The 18,876-nt window shown below is 51.6% G+C and overlaps 2 protein-coding genes across 3 annotated transcripts in view; both read left to right on the plus strand.

Moving 5' to 3' along the window:
• KIRREL2 (kin of IRRE like 2 (Drosophila)) overlaps positions 1-5,450 on the plus strand; it is a 9,085-nt gene extending 3,635 nt beyond the window's left edge. The window contains exons 8-16 of the mRNA XM_006765025.2: positions 1,000-1,127; positions 1,218-1,350; positions 1,608-1,708; positions 1,866-2,085; positions 2,495-2,599; positions 2,990-3,093; positions 3,357-3,422; positions 4,669-4,707; positions 4,977-5,450. Coding sequence (XP_006765088.1) covers positions 1,000-1,127; positions 1,218-1,350; positions 1,608-1,708; positions 1,866-2,085; positions 2,495-2,599; positions 2,990-3,093; positions 3,357-3,422; positions 4,669-4,707; positions 4,977-5,048 — 968 coding nt within the window. The 3' untranslated portion in view covers positions 5,049-5,450. The remainder of the gene's footprint in view (positions 1-999; positions 1,128-1,217; positions 1,351-1,607; positions 1,709-1,865; positions 2,086-2,494; positions 2,600-2,989; positions 3,094-3,356; positions 3,423-4,668; positions 4,708-4,976) is intronic.
• A 1,323-nt stretch (positions 5,451-6,773) lies between these two features.
• On the plus strand, positions 6,774-15,767 carry APLP1 (amyloid beta precursor like protein 1). Of its 2 annotated transcripts, none has more exons than XM_006765027.2 (16): positions 6,774-7,047; positions 7,924-8,067; positions 9,006-9,138; positions 9,340-9,452; positions 9,664-9,797; positions 9,908-10,092; positions 10,526-10,656; positions 11,033-11,107; positions 11,944-12,102; positions 12,181-12,309; positions 13,122-13,221; positions 14,007-14,114; positions 14,586-14,647; positions 14,882-14,944; positions 15,076-15,219; positions 15,333-15,767. In XM_006765027.2, exons 1-16 carry the CDS (start codon positions 6,901-6,903, stop codon positions 15,429-15,431), a joined length of 1,926 nt encoding a protein of 641 aa, XP_006765090.1. In that variant the 5' UTR covers positions 6,774-6,900; the 3' UTR covers positions 15,432-15,767. The 2 variants fall into 2 exon arrangements, with proteins under 2 accessions (XP_006765090.1, XP_006765089.1); XM_006765026.2 differs by having other exon boundaries at positions 6,775-7,047; positions 14,577-14,647.
• The last annotated feature ends 3,109 nt before the right edge of the window (positions 15,768-18,876 follow it).

The following is an 18,876-nucleotide window of genomic DNA, read 5'->3' on the forward strand; positions in this document are numbered from 1 at the left end:
CTACTCCCAACCCCTCTGCAAGGATCATTCACACCAGACTTCCTGCGGGAAGCCCCCACCTACTTACCCTTCAAAACCCAACTCTGAGCTCTTCGCAAAGAGAAGAAGCAGCAGCTCTGAGCACCCCTACACTGCACTCGGTTTCTCTCTAGACAAGGACTGGCAAGCTGACATGTGCAGAACCTAGCAAGCAACATAAGAGAATAAATGAAAATGAACACCAGGCCTGTGGGACGGGGCACACTGTGGGAAGGAAGTGGCCACCCCCAGCTCCTGCCAGGATCTGTTCCTACACAGCCCAGCACGACAGACCATCTGACTCTTCAAGACAGAGACGAAACACAAACTTGGATGTGCGAACACTCACTTTCTGGCAACTGGTGCAATTTTTAAATTTAATGCAAAGCAAAACCCATACTGAAATATCGTTTTTTATTTAGCACGATGACCAGGATCAAAAAGTATAACCTGCGCTGGTCAGTCCAGCCAAACATACTTTCATAGCTGGGAGGGGTCTAATTCAGGATTGCCTTGAGGGAGGGCAACCTGGTGATAACATCAAAATTATAAACGCACGTTCACTCTGACTCGGTAAGTCCTCTTCAAGATATTCCCATAGGGGGGAGTGGGGTGGAGGTCGTCAAAGGGAAAAAAAGGGGGGTATATCTGTAATACTTTTACAATAAAGATACATTTTTTATATTTTTTTTCTTTAAATATATTTTAATTGACTTCAGAGAGGAAGGGAGAGGGAGAGAGAGAAAGATAGAACCATTAATGATGAGAGATAATCATCAATTGGCTGCCTCCTGCATGCCCCCCACTGGGATCGAGCCTGCAACCCGGGCATGTGCTCTGACCTGGAATCGAACTGTGACCTCCTAGTCCGTTGGTCGATGCTCAAACACTGAGCCACGCACGAGGTTGCCAAATCTGAGTGGCTGACCCCAGGTCAGAAGTTGCAGCCCTCCCGGTCATGTGACCTTATCTTTCCTCTAGTCGGGCCGATTCTACAGGCAAAGCCGGAGCCTATGTCTGTAGACCAGGGGGAAGAAGCTTCCTTTAGCTGTGCCTGGCACGGGAACCCGCTCCCACGGGTGACCTGGACCCGCCATGGGGGTGCACAGGTAAGGCCGTGTCTGGGGCTAATACTGGTGGCAGGCAGTGGACGGAGCTTCCTCCCAAGGTTCTGCCCCTGACGCCCCTTCATATCCCAGGTGCTGGGCTACGGGCCCACGCTGCATCTTCCCTCGGTGGGGCCAGAGGATGCAGGCGACTATGTGTGCAGGGCCGAGGCGGGGCTCTCCGGCCTAGGGGGCGGCGCTGCAGAGGTTAGGCTGACTGTGAACGGTGAGAAAACGGTGCTTCCCAAAGGACTGGGATGGGCAGAGCGGACGAAGTGGGTGTGGCCTCAGAGTGAAAGCTCGGTAGAGGCGGGCCTGGGGTCCCAGTGGGATGTGGTGAAGGCGAGTCTCCGCGGAGCCTGGAGTTTGTTGAGGGGCGTGGCCTGGTTGGCTGGGGTTGGCGTGCCTGGCCTGGCCTTATCGAAACACTTTGGTTGGGAGGGTCGGGCCTCTCCTCTGATTGAACCACAATCTCCAAACAAGCGCCCCCAGTAGTGACCGCCCTGCATTCATCGACTGCCTTTCTGAGGGGCCCCGCCCGCCTCCAGTGTCTAGTCTTCGCCTCCCCCGCCCCAGAAGCCGTGGTAAGGAAATGTCCTTGCTTTCATGACCCACCGAGCTATGATCCCTGACTACCCAGCCAGACTCCCACAACTGCATGACTACCTCTGACTCTCCCAACACCCTGGCTGTTTCCCTCCCTCCTCCCCAGTCTCCTCTGATCTCCTTTTGTGTCCCAAGGTCTGGTCTTGGGATGAGGGCTTCCTGGAGAAGGGTTCCCAGGGGCGGTTCCTGGTGGAGACGTTCCCAGCCCCGGAGGGCCGAGTTGGACAGGGTCCAGGCCTGATCTCTGTGCTACACATTTCGGGAACCCAGGAGTCTGACTTTAGCCGGGGCTTCAACTGCAGTGCTCGTAACCGGTTGGGTGAGGGCAATACCTGGATCAGCCTGGGCCATAGAGGTGAGACCTGAAGCCTGAAGACCCCAACCCCCAAAGGCTACAATTCACAAACTGAGGACCTCCAAATGCAAAGACCCCTAAACCTTGAGAGCCTCAAAACTATAAGTCCCTTGACTCCTGAGATACCCCCAAATAAAATTACCTCAAATACAGAATCCTAAATGGAGACACCCCTCACATTCTGGTGCCCCCCAAATGGGAACCCCCAAAGTTAAAATCCCTCAAATTCTAAGACTCCCTAAAGCCAGGGAGTTTACTTGTGAAACCCCAATTTCATAAGCCCTTAACCCCAGGGTATTATAAATCTTGGGTATCTCCAAATCTGGTGACTTTTGAACCCAGAGACCCCAACCCAAGCCCTAGTCCTGTTCCCCAGTTCCTCCTCCGACCACCCCTCTTCTCCTTGCAGATGTGCTGCCTACTATGCGGATTGTGGCTGGGGTGGCCTCCTTGGCCACGACTCTCATTATAGTCATCACTGGGGTGTCCCTCTGGTGCTGGTGCCAAGGCAAGGGTTAGTACCTGAGCTCTACTCCAACCCCCTCAACTCGCCCCCCCCACCCCCCGCCAAACACACACACACACACACACTTGCCCTGCTCACTGACAGGTCCTCAAATACAGAATCCTAAAAGCCTGGCCTTGGGACCTGGCCCCAGTGCTGCCTCTCTAGCCCCTGGTGGAAATTCAGGCCCTGGTTCCTTGCTGAAGCCCTAACTCCACTTCCTCAAGGTCAATTACTACTTGCCCTCCCAGACCAGGGCTCTCAGTGGTTTCTAACCTTCTAACCTAATCCTCTCAGTCCTCTCTCTTCCTGCTCATTGGTCTCCACAAACTGTGACCCTACCCCATTGCTTATCTCTGCCTCTGTTCTCCCCCCCTCACCCACTGTCCTTGGCCGCAGCCTCTTTCTCCAAGCAAAAGAACCGGGTTCGCATTCCAGGCAGCAGCCATGGGTCCAGTTTGCGGGGCCCTGAGGAAGAGGAGACAGGCAGCAGTGAGGACCAGGTAGGAAGCCAGGGTCCCCAGACCTAATTGTACCTCTAGACCCAAATTGTAACCTAGTCCTAACTGGTCCCCTAAACTCAAATTGGGCCCTAGTCCCAACATTGACCCCAGATCCAAATGTCCCCCAGATTCAAATATGCCCCTGACCAAGTTATTCCCTAGATTCAATATGTCCCCAGGGCCCATTGTTTTCCTGAGCCTAGACCCTGGCTGGGGTAGGAGGATCCTGTGGCCACTCCCTCTCACTAAGCACCCTACTCCAGGGCCCCATCATGCACATGGACAGCAGTGACCTGGTTCTGGATGAAGAGGGGGCTCTGGAGACTAAGGTGAATGTTGGAAGGGAAAGGACTCCCTTCTCTGTGTCTCCAACTCTTTCACTACTTCTGTCCCTTCCTTTTTTATTCTGCTGCCCACAGAGCAGGGATCTAGCCCCCTCTGTCCTCTTTCTCATGCCTCCTGGGCTGTCTCACCCACCTCCTCATTCTCCGTTTGCTATCTGCTATCTCTGCCCACATATGTGACCTAGCCTTGCACTCCATCTTTAGCTCCAGACCAGGGTTCCCTCTGTCTGTGCTTTCCCTATCATACTCATGTTTCAGGCCTCCTGGTTGCCTCACCTTGGTTGCCTCCCTAGGCCCCTTTCACTTACCAGGTCCCACACTTGCCTCACATCTCCCCAGACTTGCCCCACCTTTAGGATCCCTTTTCTTTCTCCTCTGTACCTAGCACATGCTATTTCGCTATTCTCTTGGCCTAAACCCCTCCTAACTTCCTTCCCATACCTACTTAATTCTCTCCTTCAATTCCTGTAGTCTCAATTCATACATTTCTGGTTCTACAAAATCTTCCCTTTCTTCCTTCCTTTCTTCCTTCCTTCCTTCCTTCCTTCCTTCCTTCCTTCCTTCCTTCCTTCCTTCTTCCTTCCTTCCTCCCCTCCCAGCTCTGATCATTCTGTTCATGTTTCACCTCTCACAGCCAGGACCACTCTGATCTAGGCTTCTCCATCACAGCCTGATCTCTGTGCTGAAGGTTCCCCCTCACAACCCCAATCATCTTGCCTGTGCTTCTCCATAAAGTCCCATCATTTCAGTCCCAACCGCTCTGCCTTACTTCCCCCAGTACAGTGCTGACTCCTTTGGGCTCTGTCTGGTTATCTGTCACTTCTCCTTTGGCCTAGTATCTCCATGAGGACAGGGCCAGGTCTATCCAGCAGCTGCACAGGGCATGACACAAAATCAAAGCCATGGGGCTGTTGGGCAGATGTGTGAATAAATATCTTGGTCTCAATCTCTCTCTCTCTTGCTCCCTCTGCACCTCCTTCCACACCACCATCCCTCAGCAGGCCTATAGCCTTCTGTCTCTGTCTCTTTCTGCCCATCTCTTTCTGTTCCCTTCTCTCTTGTCACTGTGTTTGTCTTACTTTGTCTTCCTACCAGTCTATACATCTGTCTCTCTGTCTCTGCCTGCTCCTGTTTCTATCCTTTGCCTCTCACTAGGTCTGACTCAATCTCCATCAGTGGTCCTCACTCCCCTATACCTTCACATACTCACAAATCTCATTTGTCTCCTCAGGACCCAACCAACGGTTACTACAAGGTCCAAGGAGTCAGTGTGAGCCTGAGCCTTGGCAAAACCCCTGGAGATGGCCTCTTCCTGCCACCCTCTCCCACCCTTGGACCTCTGGGTACCCCTCCTTTCTATGACTTCAACTCACACCTAGGCATGCCTCCCCGCTGCAAACTGTATAGAGCCCAGGCAGGTTATCTCACCACACCCCATTCTCGAGCTTTTACCAGCTACATCAAACCCACATCCTTTGGGCCCCCAGATATGGACCCTAGGACTCCCCCCTTCCCATATGCTTCTTTCCCCACACCCAGCCACTCTCGTCTCCAAACGCATGTGTAGCATCTCTCCAACTCAAAAGTGCTGGGATCTTCAACTTGCCATAACAGATTGTCCTGATTTCTAAAGAACCAGAGCAAGTTAGCGAACCTACTCCTCCAAAACTAAACATTGAGGAGAGTGACAGATCATTACTATTGCCTAGGTTATTGATGGACGATTTGCTTAGCCAAAGGGGATGCCCTAAGTGGGAGCAAGATGGCCACTATGTCCACCTATTCCCCTGTATAAAAGAGATTCAAGATGTCAAATGGTCCCTTCACAGAGGAATAGAGATGGGGTGATGGGAGTTAGAGGCAGATGTAGAAGTTGTTTCCAGATGCTGAAGGAAGGTATTTCAAGATGAGCACTTGAATTGAGAAGAAAGATAACATAGGGAGATTAAGATGGAGCCCTAGCTGGTTTGGCTCAGTGAAGAGTGTCAATCTGAAGACTAAAGGGTCCCAGGTTCAGTTTCGGTCAAGGGCATATGCCCGGGTTGCAGGCTTGATCCCCAGTAGGGGATGTGCAGGTGGCAGCCTATCAATGATTCCCTCTCATTATTGATGTTTCTATCTCTCCCTCTTCCTTCCTCTCTGAAATCAATAAAGATATATTTAAAAAAAAAGATAGAGGCCTGACCAGGCCCTGTCCTGGCTCTCCGTGAGGCACACTCTGCTTAGCCAATGGAAGTGAAGCCAAGATGGCAGTTCACTCCTTGGGAACCCAAGATAGCCACCATCTTGATCCCTTCCACCTTCCTTAACGGCCTGGAAGAATTGGGTCCAAAGAGTGACAGGCTGAGATTTTCACTGGAGGGGGTGGGGGTGGAATCTGGGGATGAGAAGATATATGTTTAATTTAAAAAATTAAAATTTGTCTTCAGGATTCTCTTGGCATTAAGGCCCTTCTTCTACCCTACGCTCGGAAGTGACTCTAGGAGCAAAACCAGGAGCCACACCTAAGCCCCTTGCTACCCGCTTAATGCTTTGGGCTCTTTTAATATACATCTACACAAACATACATGCACAGATGCACACACATGACAGGGCTACTCCACTGGGCTTGGGGAAGACAGGATTCTACACTGTCATTGCAAGAGACAAAGCAGTAAGCCCTGAAGGGGAGGCTGAGAGGGAGAGGCTAGAGGTGGGGAATTAGAAATTCCCTGGTCCTTAGAGCAAAGATTGTCCTGAGGTGCTGAGTACCTGACTTGTGTCATCTTTTAAAAGGGGGCCTGGGAACTTCGTGTCTGGATCCTTGAGCAAGGAATTAAAGTTCCAGACAGCTGAGAGCCTTGGGAAGCAGAGAGAAGGCCTGGGACTCTTGGGTCTTAGGGGGAAAGGACTGGGGGCTTGGTCTCTGGTTCTGATAGGAAAGGTTCCTGCGGGCCAGACTCCTGGATCTGAGGGAGAAGAGGACCGGGTGGCAACTGCTATGTTCTTGATTGGGGAAACTTTGGAGGACTACATTCTGGCAACTCAAGAGAAGAAATTTGGTTGGGGTTGGGAGCAGGGTGAGGAGGTGGGTGTTGTCCTCAATGCTGATAATTCCTGGAAGAGAAGGAAGCTGATTTGTGAGTGTCTGAGTCCGAAGAAGGGCACAAAATCCATAACCCAGAGCCCATGACCCAGACCTCCGGCTAGCCCTGGCATGGGGTGGAACACCTGGAATCTTAAGGGAGTGGGGGCTTGACGCAGGCTCCCACGTGGCGTTCGGGAGCTGCTCCTGCCTGCGCAGAGCGGGCATGCCATTGTCCTGGCCAGGAAGGCGGGGCCGGCGTGGGGCGGGGCTGGAGGCGCCGGCGCAGCCAAGGGGCGGCGGGAGGAGGTGGCCGTGGTGCTGGGAGCTCCTGTCACCGCTGGGGCCGGGCCGAGCTGGGCGGGAGAGCTGGGGACGTGAGGGCGTGAGAGCCCAGACATGGGGCACATAAGCCCCGCCATTCGCGGTCTGGGCCGCCGCCGGGCCCCGCCGCCGCTGCCGCTGTTGCTGCCACTATTGCTGCTGCTTCTGCGCGCGCAGCTCGCCGTCGGGAGCCTGGCCGGTGGGAGCCCCGGCGCGGCGGAGGTGAGGACCGTGGGGGTGGGGGAAGGGGCGGGACCCGGCCTTGACCCGACGCGGACGTGTCCAGGGCGGAAAGTGCAGTCTTTCCAGCCAGGTGGACCCCTCTCCCCCCCGCCCCGGGTCCCCTAATGGCGCTAGGCATTCACGAACCCAGGAGTCCAGGCCCCAGCCTCCCATCTTGTGTCGTCCCAGCCACCCCCGCCCCCAGCGTAGGAACTGACTTTCCCAGAGCTCCTGGTCCCAGAAATCCAGCCCCTCAGATCCTCTCGACCTAAGTGACTCAGCCCCAGCCCCTGCCCACCTGAACATATGACCCACCAAACAATAAGGCACTTAGATCCAAGAATCTGGGTCCCTTTTCATCCTCTGGGCCCTCCCAGGGCCCAGGAGTTTAGGCCTCCAGCCACCGCTCCCTGACCCAGGAGATAGCTCTCCGGCCCTCAAGGGTTGATGTCAGGCCTGCAGGGTCTGAAGCCAGGCCTTGTCTTCATCTTTGCACCCAAGAATGGGAGCTGAGCTAGGGATGGAGGGAGGAGGGGCCAGAACGTCTGGGTTCTGACCTCCTCCCCAGCGATTCAGGTTTAACCCCTTCCGTCTCTAGTGCGGCTGCGCCGGGGTGGGCGTGAGTTTGACTTAGCCACCTCCAAGGCGCGAGAATCCTGGGGGACCCGCGTCGCCATAGCAACAGGAGAGCTGGGGCGCTCCGCCCAGTAGTAACTGTATCCCGGGAAACGGTACCTCTACCGAGGCGGGTGCTCGGTGCTTGGTGAAGGGGCTGGTTCTGGGGTCTAAACATCTGAGTCCTAGAAAGCAAAGGACCCAGGGACCAGCGTGCCGAGGTCCCCCGGCCCTCACTGACCCCTTCGCCCACACACCCAGGCCCGGGGGTCCGCTCAGGTGGCTGGACTATGCGGGCGCCCAGCCCTTCATCGGGACCTGCGCACGGGCCGCTGGGAACCAGACGCACAGCTCTCGCGGCGCTGTCTCCGGGACCCGCAGCGCGCGCTGGAATACTGCAGACAGGTGGGCGCGCCGCCGCGAGGGGCGAAGGCGGCCAGCGAGGGGCGCGGTCTAGCCAGGCTGGTGTGGGGTTTGTTGTTGTTTGTTTGTTTGTTTGTTTGTTTGTTTGTTTGTTTGTTTGTTTGTTTGTTTGTTTGTTTGTTTGTTTGTTTGTTTGTTTCCCAGCCAGACTCCTAAGGCCAGGAGACCAGGGATCTAAGAAGGCTAGGAAGCCAGGGGGCGTGGCCAGAGGCGAAGTTAGATAGGGCGGGACCTGTTTTTGAGAAAAGATCACAAAACAAAACAAAAAAGAAAAGAGAGAAACTAGGTCAGGAAAGAGGAGAACCGTGCAAAGTCCGGCTAAGGAAGGTGACCCAGTGAAGTGGTGGGCTCCTTAAAGAGCAGGTGTATAGGGAGGCGTGGCCAAAGGAGAGGTTGGTCTGACAAAAAGTCCTTAGGGACCTAGAAGATAGGAAAAGGGGTGGAGCCCAATTAAAAAGTGGAAAGCTAGGAGGCGTGGCTATGAAAGAAAGGGCTATTACAAAGAGAAGGGACACTGAGAAGTCTAACGGGGAAAGAGCGAGACTTAAAGGTTGGTGGAGTCTACGGAGAGATTAACCTGATTGGGGAAGGGCGACAAGGTGACCAGAAGAGAGGTGGGCGTAGAAAAATTGAGTTTGTGGGTATATGGAGAGACCTTTGAAAAGGAACTGGCCAAGTAAAGGGGAGAGGCCTAAGGATAGCGGGGTGCGGGGAAGAGGGGGGGGTAAGGGGGAGTTACTAGGGGCGTGGCCAATGGGCCCACCGGACTTAGATATCTAAGACGAATTTTATGAAGAAGCAGGGCCTAAGGAGAAGAATGCCTTATGAACACTGGCGTCTTGAAAAGGGACATGGCCAGAAGAGAAGCATGACTGGTTGGGTTCTAACAGTGGGTTGATTGCCCCACCCGGTGCCCACAGATGTACCCGGAGCTGCAGATTGCACGTGTGGAACAGGCGGCACAGGCCATCCCCATGGAGCGCTGGTGCGGAGGTGCCCAGGGTGGCCGCTGTACCCACCCTCACCACCAGGTTGTGCCTTTCCGCTGCCTGCGTGAGTCATAGGCTGGGGGAGGGAAATGAAGGTGGGAGTCTGAGGGGGAGATCCTGGGCCCTGGTCTCAAGGGTCACAGAGAGCTAGATGCTTGAGTCTTGAGGGGGGTAGAGAAGCCTCTGAGGATAATTAACCTGGCTTCTGAGGAGGGTAAGGCTAGTGGCTATGAGAGGATCTCACTCTGGTGCCCCCATTCCCCAGCGGGTGAATTCGTGAGTGAGGCCCTGCTGGTGCCCGAAGGCTGCCGGTTCTTGCATCAGGAGCGCATGGACCAGTGCGAGAGTTCAACCCGGAGGCATCAGGAAGCACAGGAGGTCAGGACCCTGGCACATTCATCCTCACACCCAGAACACCCCCCTCCTGCAGAACCCAAGAATCTGGGCCTCTGCCCCCTCTTCCCATCAGGACAGAACCAGTAATTCAGGCTCCCAGCCCCTTCAGCCTCCAACACTCAGGCATCCAGGCACCCCTCATTTACCCTCTCCTACCCCACAATCCTGGTATCTGGACCCACTCTTCCTACAGGCCTGCAGCTCCCAGGGCCTCATCCTGCATGGCTCGGGCATGCTTTTGCCCTGTGGCATGGATCGGTTCCGAGGTGTGGAGTATGTGTGCTGCCCCCCTCCAGTGACCCCTGACCCATCTAGGACAGAAGTTGGGTGAGTGAGAGGGAATCTTCCCTGCCCATCCCAAGGCTTCTTGAGGCAGGAGTTGGAAGCCTGGGGCCTGGACCCAGGTTCTTATAGCCTTGTGTCTTCTGCTCCCTCAGCGACTCCTCCACCCGGTCCTGGCCCCCGGGGAGCAGAATAGAGGGGGATGAGGATGAGAAAGAGGAGGAATCCTTCCTACAGCCAGTAGACGATTACTTTGTGGAGCCCCTACAGGCTGAAGAGGAAGAAGAGGAGGAAAGAGTCCCACCTTCAAGCTCCCATCTTCCTGCAGGGGTCAGCAAAGGTGAGGCCATTTCTGAAGGGAGGCTGATTTGGGGAGTCTTGGTGTAGGAACATCTTTAGGAGGGACCAATAGGAGAGGGGTCTGGTCGGAAGGAATGGAAGGGATGAGAGCAGTTTTGGGTAAAGTAGAGGTGGAAGGCCTGGCCTGTGAAGAATGAAAAGGGTGGTTGGAGGTACCTGGAAGTGAAGGAGCCATTGGTAAATCTAAGGGTTATTTTTGGTTAGAGGATGGTGTAATAGATTCCTAAACTTTGCAAGAACGTTCAGAACTGTTGCCTAGTTCTGAACTACATTTCCCATGATGCTAGGCAGAAGCTATCGCTAAAGTGGACACATGGTGGTTTCCAGTGCACTCTAGGAAATGTAGTTCTCTGGGTAGAAAAGGTGATCTGGAGATGGGGTTCAGGCTGACCATCTGATTCCTGGCATTGCAGTGACTTCCACCCCGAGGCCCACAGATGGTGTGGATGTGTACTTTGGCTTGCCTGGAGAAATCAGTGAGCACGAGGGTTTCCTACGGGCCAAGATGGACCTGGAGGAGCGAAGGATGCGCCAGATTAATGAGGTAATGATAGTGGGGGTCCCAGGATCCCCCATAACATAGAGCTCCATAAATATAAGGAAATTTCTTGAGGACAAGTTGGGACTATTTCCAAAAGCTCCCCACACCCCTGTCAACTCCTAGTCCTCAATCCCACCCCTAAAATGACCAGGGATCCCTAACCCATAGAATCCCATTGAGATGCCAACAGATTCTAAGGAAACTCTGGTCGATGCTACTCTTCCACCTTAAATTTCTTTTGAGTCTTCTCTGTTGGGAACCCAAGAACCAATGGGACTTAAGGGATCTATCTGGAGCCTCCAAGTCTTGAAGAAGAGTTGGGGAACTCACTGGGTGGAGCAGGGTGGATTATAGAATCCTGAAGTTCCCCTGCTCCCAGGTGATGCGTGAATGGGCCATGGCGGACAACCAGTCCAAGAATCTGCCTAAAGCTGACAGACAGGCCCTGAATGAGGTAGGACAACTTCCAGTGGGGCACATCCAGTCTCAGCCTGGCTTAGGCCTTGTCCCACCAGCCTCATCCAGTTCCACCCCTTCCTACTTATATCAGCCTCTCTTTGCCCCACCCCTACATTTAGCCCCGCCCCTCTTGACCTATGTTGGACCTGACATTGTTCTTCTCTGATTTGCCATGCTTTGCCCTGTTTTAACCTGATTCTTATCTCTGAGTACTGGCTCTGCAGTCCTCTCCCATGCTGACCCCTCAGGTCCAGCAGATCCTCTCAGCCTCTTTGATGCATTCCTGTCCCTGTTAGGCCATGCCCCCTGACTTTGGTTCTACCCCTCTAATCTCATTTTTACTCAATCCCTCCTCAGTAGGCTAACCTCATGTTCTCCATCCCACCTCTTTCAACTCCACCTTGGTACAGACCTACTTCCTATGGTCCCCACTCAGGTTAGCCCCATTCCCTGACTCTTGCTCCCTACCCACCTTAGTCTCATTTAGGCATAGTCTGTCTTTAGCTTGCCCTACCCAGGCCTGGAGCTCTACCTTTATTAAAATACTTGCTCCCTTTGATCTTAACATAGGCCAACTCTGTTCCTAGATTGTTCATTCCCAGTACAGTTTACACCTCCAGCTTGGCTCCCAGTAGGCCTAGTCCTACCCTATATCCCCACCCTTTCCAGTCAGTGTCCTGTGATCTAGTCCCAACCCCAGGTTGACTGCCCAGACCTAGATCCACTGCACGCACCCTGCTTGGCCCTATAGCCCTGCCTTTCCAGAATGCCACTGACCTAGGCTTTCACCCATATTTACCTCTGCTGATCTTGTGTCCACCCCTTTGATAGCACTTTCAGTCCATTCTGCAGACCCTGGAGGAACAGGTGTCTGGTGAGCGACAGCGCCTGGTGGAGACCCATGCCACCCGAGTCATCGCCCTAATCAACGACCAACGCCGGGCTGCCTTGGAAGGTTTCCTGGCAGCACTGCAGGGAGATCCGCCTCAGGTGTGGGAGCTGTGGGGGCAGAGGGCAGAAGATGGAAAGGGCTGGGACAGGCCTAGACAGCCTTCATCCCTTCCACAGCCAGAGCGTGTCCTGCTGGCCCTGCGGCGCTATCTGCGTGCCGAGCAGAAGGAGCAAAGGCACACACTGCGACACTACCAGCATGTGGCTGCCGTGGAGCCTGAGAAGGCCCAGCAGATGAGCTTCCAGGTGCTCAGATTCTTCTCACTCTCTAATACCCTGCTGTCCTGAGACCCATACCTCAGGCTTTTCTTGTCCCTCAGGCCCTCTTTCTGTCTCTTGGGCCACCTTCTATCCTGGAATCCCTCTTTTGTGCCTTGGAACCTTTTCCGGTTCCTTGGCTCCTGTATCTTTGACACCCTTCTTGTCCCTTGGATTTCTTCTTCCTTTCCCAGAATCCCCTTCCTGTGCTTTGAACCCTGTTCTTGTCCTTCTATTCTTCTTTCTCCCTAACCCTACTTGTTTTCCCTGGAACCCCTGTTCTGTGCCTTCAGATCCTAATTTCTGTTTCTTGGATGTTCTCTTCCTGCTCTTGAACTCCAAGACTTGCCCTGAACCACATCATTTCCATATGACACTCCAATGCTACTTCCTTCTCTGCACCTCCCTCAAACCTCACTTTCTATTTCTCAGATCCTACTTTCTGCCCCTCCAACCCACTTGCCTCCATTTCCTATCTTCTATACCACATTCCTTGTTTCCTATACTTACCATTGTCTCCTGTGCCCCACTTTTCCTAGCAACTACTCCTTTCCTTTCCACCTTAGTTCTTTTTCCAAGCCTCTCACTTCCTGTCTTCTGTACATCTTTTCATTTTATTTGTATTCTGCTTCTCCTCCTTCAATTCCTTCTTCTTATGGCCCATTCCTGGCCCTTGTACGCTACTTCTGTATATTGTATGTAATTCCCTTGAATTATATTGCTCTTCCTTCACCCTACCTCAGTTTCCCCATTTCTAGCCCACATTTCTCAGTTCATCCTTCATAATCACTCCCCCACAGGTGCAGACCCACCTTCAAGTAATTGAGGAAAGGATGAATCAGAGCCTGGGGCTGCTTGATCGGAACCCCCATCTGGCTCAGGAGCTGCGGCCCCAGATCCGTGAGTACATATGACCCCTGCTTCCCGTTCCAGATCTCTAAGGGCAGATCCTGACCCCCAATCTTTGACACACACACACACACACACACACACACACACACACACACACACTTTAGTTATCTATTCCTGTGTAACAAACACCAGAACTTAAATTAACCATCTTCTTTGTTCATGATTCTGCCATCTGGTCTGGGTTCTACTGGGTGCTTTTTGTTAGTAGTCAAGCATGTAGCTACATTCAGCTAGCAGATCAGCTAGGGGCTGGAACTTTGACACAACTGGGCCTCTCTACCTCTCCATGTAGGCTCAAAGCCTCTCTTCTCCAGAGAGACCCTCCGTGTTGTCTGTATACAGGGTGCCTGGACTTCCTAATGGTGGTTCAGGCTCCCAAACATGAAAGTGGAAGTTGCCAGGTCTTCTAAGACATGGGCCCACATTCTGCTGGTTAAAGCAAGTTACAACCCCAGTCCTGATCCAAGGGGAAGAGCCTACACAAGAGCAGGAATACCAGACAGTGTGACTTATCACAGCCCCCAGATCTATTGTGACTTCCTTTGTAGTCCCACATCTAACCGTAATTTTCCTGCTCTTTAAGCCCGTTGCACCTTCAACCTCTATCCTCCCTGCCAGGGTTGCCTCCTACCAGCTCCCCTCTTTCCCAGGTCACACTTATGGCAACCCCCAATCACTTTGCATATGGTGTGTGTGTGTGTGTGTGTGTGTGTGTGTGTGTGTAATGTTCCTATGCTCACAACCTCAACCACCTTTCTATGTGTCCCCCTCAGAGGAATTCCTCCACTCTGAACACCTGAGTCCCAGTGAATTGGAAATCCCTGTCCTCGGGAATAGCAGTGAGGACAAGGGTGGGCTGCAGCCTCTGGATTCCAATGATGGTGAGATAACCCAACTATAGATAACCTCAGACTTTGGGAGACAGACCCTCAACCTAATTTCTAATCTCCCAAGTCTGGGGGTGTCTCAGCTACCACAGTGAGTGGGAGAGAATGGGGAGGAATGTCTAAGGTTCTGTAGAATCTTTGATCCTCCTGCCTTGGACCCTGGGAGGGTATTTCTCCATCCTTTCTTCAGTGAAGCCCTCCCTCTCTTCACTGTTCCCCCTGCCTCCTCTGGCTGCCAACAGACATCCCCATGGCCCTTCCAAAAGGTATCTCACAGAGTAGACCACAGCCATCAGATCCCACTAAGTCTCTGAGCCCAAAATGGAAAAGAGCCCATATATTAGGAACCCCAAACCTCTTGTGGTGGAGTCTGGTACCCCTCTGAACCCCTCACAGGGTGGGGGGCGGGCAGCACTACTCTGGACTCTCAGGAATGAGCTAGAACTTGGGGGGTAGGGTCCACAGAACAAGATGCTGCACCCCCTGGAAAAGAGAAGCTGTCCCCCCTGGAACAGTATGAACGGAAGGTAAGTTACCCCTATGGGCTCCTGTGGGAGGCCTGGGGGTGGGGCCTAGACTCAAAGGTCTGAAGGAGGAGGGAGCCAGGGGGTTGGATTCCTTAACTAAGGGAAAAGGTAACTGAGGACACGGACTTCCGGATTCTAGGGAAGTAGAAGGCTGGGAGATGCCCTCTCTGGCACTAGGGGAAGGGGAGGCTGGGGCCCATATGCCTGGGTCCCTAACACCTCCTGCTCCCCCAGGTGAATGTGTCTGTTCCAAGGGGTTTTCCTTCCCACTCATCGGAGATTCAGAGAGATGAGCTGGTAAGAGGAGGAATATTTTGGGTACCTAGGGGGGAAAGGTCAGAGGCCAGTGGCTAGGCTGTGACTTCCAAAGCCACACTGGCCTCTGGTGATCCTCAAAGATGAGCCCTGCCCCATCTCCTTTCCTACAGGCACCAGCCGGGACAGGAGTGTCTCGAGAGGCCGTGTCCGGTTTGCTGATCATGGGAGCGGGTGGGGGCTCCCTGATCGTCCTCTCCATGCTGCTCTTGCGCAGGAAGAAGCCCTACGGGGCTATCAGCCATGGAGTGGTGGAGGTGAGAGACATAAAGACGTGGTATGGGGAGAAGTTCCAGAGCTTGGGCATGGAGGGGCTGTAAGAACAAGTCAGGTCCCAATGCCCCACGCTCCCTCTCCTGCCCTGCTGCAGGTGGACCCCATGCTGACCCTGGAGGAGCAGCAGCTGCGGGAACTGCAGCATCATGGCTATGAGAACCCCACTTACCGCTTTCTGGAGGAACGACCCTGAACCAGCCCCCTTCATCCCTTTGGCTGAACCCAGACCTTTCCTCTTCCTGGAGCCCCAGAACCCTAACTCCAGACTGGAGAAAGGATTTTGAAAAAGTTAATTTCATACCCTTGTGAGGGGGATGGAAATTCTTATTTCCCCTTTCCAATTACTAATGCCATCCCTAAGAAATCCCCAGCTATTCCCAGCTGCCTCTCTGCTTAGAACCTCTTCACTTTAATTTATTTTGTAAATTAATTTATTGTTCTTTACGGTGACCACCAGCTTGGTCTCTGGAATTCACCCTCCCACGTATTGCCCACTAGCATCCCAATAAAGTTCTCTTCCCCACCAGGCCATCCTGCATCTCTGTGTGGGAATCAGTGAGTAATCATAGCTCTGGACACTGTTGTGAATCCCTACCCAGGGATCTTTAAATCTGGGCCAAGCTCTTTGTGCCCACCCTGGAGCTTTCCTGGGTGCTGAATGGGCTGGGTCCCAGGGTGACCTCTGGAGGTGGGGCTCTGACAAGTATCCCCTGCTTCCTACTCTCTCTCATACACAATCACACACACACAACCTCCAACCTTAGAGCCTGATGAGGGCCTGGGAATCTTAAACCATTCTTCTCATTTCCAAGCCTTCATGTTTCCTTGGGTAGATAATAGGAATCCTCCTGGGTGTGGGAATTTCAGTCACTTGTGGTGTCTGCAAGTGCCTGTTTGGTGACATGTTGTAGTTATACCTCTACATATGTGTTACCTGTCACAAGAGGGTTGCTATGAGGATTAAAAGGGTTAATATAGCCCTAGCCAGTTTGTCTCAGTGGATAGACTGTCTTTCCCTCTCTCTTCTACTCTCTGTAAAAATCAATGGAAAAATACTCTCAGGTGAGGGTTAAAAAAAAAGATGTTGAAAAACAAACAGATAAATAATAAAATAATTTTTAAAGGGTTAATAGATGTGGAGACATTAGGACAGTGCCTGCTACTTTGTAAGTATTTGTTGAATAAATTTTAAAATGTTATGGCAACAAACCCTGGTATGGTACTCATGCCAGGCATTGCTCTAAGGAATTTATATATATTGGCACTCCTCATTAATACTTGTACCCATGAAGTAGGTACTATAACAATCCTCACTTATAGATAAGGAAATAGAAACAAGGAGAAGTTATATCACTTTTCTAAGGTCACCATCCAAGACAGGTCATAGCTAGGAATTCAACCCTGGCAGCCTGGCTCCAACACCATATTCTTGATCATTTTGCTAACCTGCTGTCTAATGGTTTGCTGCAGTTCCACATGGTATTCAGGTTGTGCATTGCAAAATTCCAATTGATACTATTCACCTTCTGGACATTGTAGAGTTGCATTTTAACCACAACTTACCAGTAGGTGGCAGTAATGTACCATGTTCTAATGTCAGCATAACACTCTTGACAGATGGCTTAGGGAGGGAGTACCTATTTCTAATTATCCCAAAGGACCTATGAGCTCACAGTGGCTCTTCATAATATACACATGTAAATGCAAGTCCTGTATATCCTATATAGTAAAAGCCTAATATGCAAATTGTCCCCTTGACCGGGAGTTGACCAGGGGATGGGGCCGCTGGTGGCTGCAAGTGGCCAGGGGGGAAGGGAGGCACCTCAGGCTGGCAGCTGCTAGGGACCCTACTGTGCATGAATTTCGTGCACTGGGCCTCTAGTTAAATATAAACCTGGTAGGTATTGAAAGGAAGATGCCTACATGATGCAAGTTGGTTACAATGCCACAGCTTCATTAGAGAACCCAATTTGCAATATCATTCTGACACTGGTTATAACATCTGTTATCCTTAGCAACTCTAGCAGAAATCTGTAACTAGCACCACAAGTAGGGGGAAAAGCTGCCTTTGTGATTTGACAGCCAAGGGTGAGCAACAGGCAAACACAAGTGATGAGCTCTAATTGGGTAGAATAGGAAATAAAAGGCCATTTTGCTCAATATGCTCAGAGCCTGATTCCTAATTGTGTTTAAATTTTAATGGCAATTCTTAGAATAATTAATTTAAAAATACTGTTATTATTGTAATTCATCAGGAAAAACAATTTTATGTTCTTATGCCTCTAAGCCATCCTTGTTTTCCCATTGAAAATGGTCTGATAATTCTGTTATTAATAAGGCAAGATTTCTTTGAGACATTTTATCATGTCAGTGGCATGTGTGTGTTTATACATGTGGGGCTATACATGTTATATGTCAACAGAATCTAAGGTGCCATTAGTGATAGGAAATACCATTATTTCATGTACCACAAAGGGGAAAAAAATCAAGAAATTAAACTATGCCACATGATTGATTGTAAGATGAATTCCAATTAAGTTCTTAGAATCAATGAAATACAACATATTCTTAGGAATTCATGGGTTAACTGTCACTATGTGAGTACTCAGAAGAGCACTTATATGCTGGTACAGGGGAGCTGATGTAGGAAACTTACACTGGCAGCCCCTGATCCCATCTCCCAAAATTCATGCCCTTGTGTAGTGCCTCCCTCCCTACTAAGTCTGGGGTTGGTCATGTGACTGACTTTGACCAATAGGATGTCAGCATGCATGATGCAAGCAGGAGCTTGTTCTCTTGGAACACTTCCTTTTGGAGCCACCAGGGGTTCCAGCTAAGCTATCAGACATGTAAGGGAAGTTGTCCAGCACAATTAGGCTTCCACCTGACAGCAGCCACATGAGTGACCAAAGCAAGATAACGGAACTGCCCAACTGAGCTCAGCCCAGATTTTGGAATCATGAATAAATGGTGTTTTTTTAAGCATCCAGTTTTGTGGTGGAGACACTGGCACATGTGTGCCTGGTTTGTTGTCCATGAGAGGCTCTGAATAGTGGAAGGCTATGATGGGTCAAAAGGCTTTCTGGGGAGTGACATCAGCAGCATGGTGGCATGAGAGGACCTCCAGGTCTCTCCCCTTGAAGTTCAAGTTGGAGAGCTGTAATTCAACGAAGGATTCCCTGCTGAATAACAAACATGTCTGAGTTCCATGCATTGAGACATCTGAAGGCAGGCATATGGGAGTGAACAGGAGAGACAGGACAACAGAAGGACAGGAGTAAGCAGGGGAGACAGGACAAAGGAAGGACAGAGACAGCTGCACAGTCTGGCACTGGCTGCAGCCCCAGCGGATGTAATAGCAGGGAAGGGTTGGGGTACAAACCTCACTGGGAAAACTGAAGGGGCAGAGACCAAACCAGCATTAGAAGAATGTTAAAAGGACATCTAAATGAAAAAGGAGAGGAGGAGAAGGAGGAAGAGGAGGGAACATAGTTGTAAAATAAAATTGCAATAAATACATACCTATCAATAATCCCTTTAAATATAAATGGATTAAATGCTTCAATCAAAAGACATAGGGTTTGGCTCATTGAATAGAGCATCAGTCTAGCTGGTTTGGCTCAGTGGATAGAGAGTTG

The sequence above is a fragment of the Myotis davidii genome, unplaced genomic scaffold (assembly GCF_000327345.1).
Source record: "Myotis davidii unplaced genomic scaffold, ASM32734v1 scaffold681, whole genome shotgun sequence".
Taxonomy (NCBI): domain Eukaryota; kingdom Metazoa; phylum Chordata; class Mammalia; order Chiroptera; family Vespertilionidae; genus Myotis; species Myotis davidii.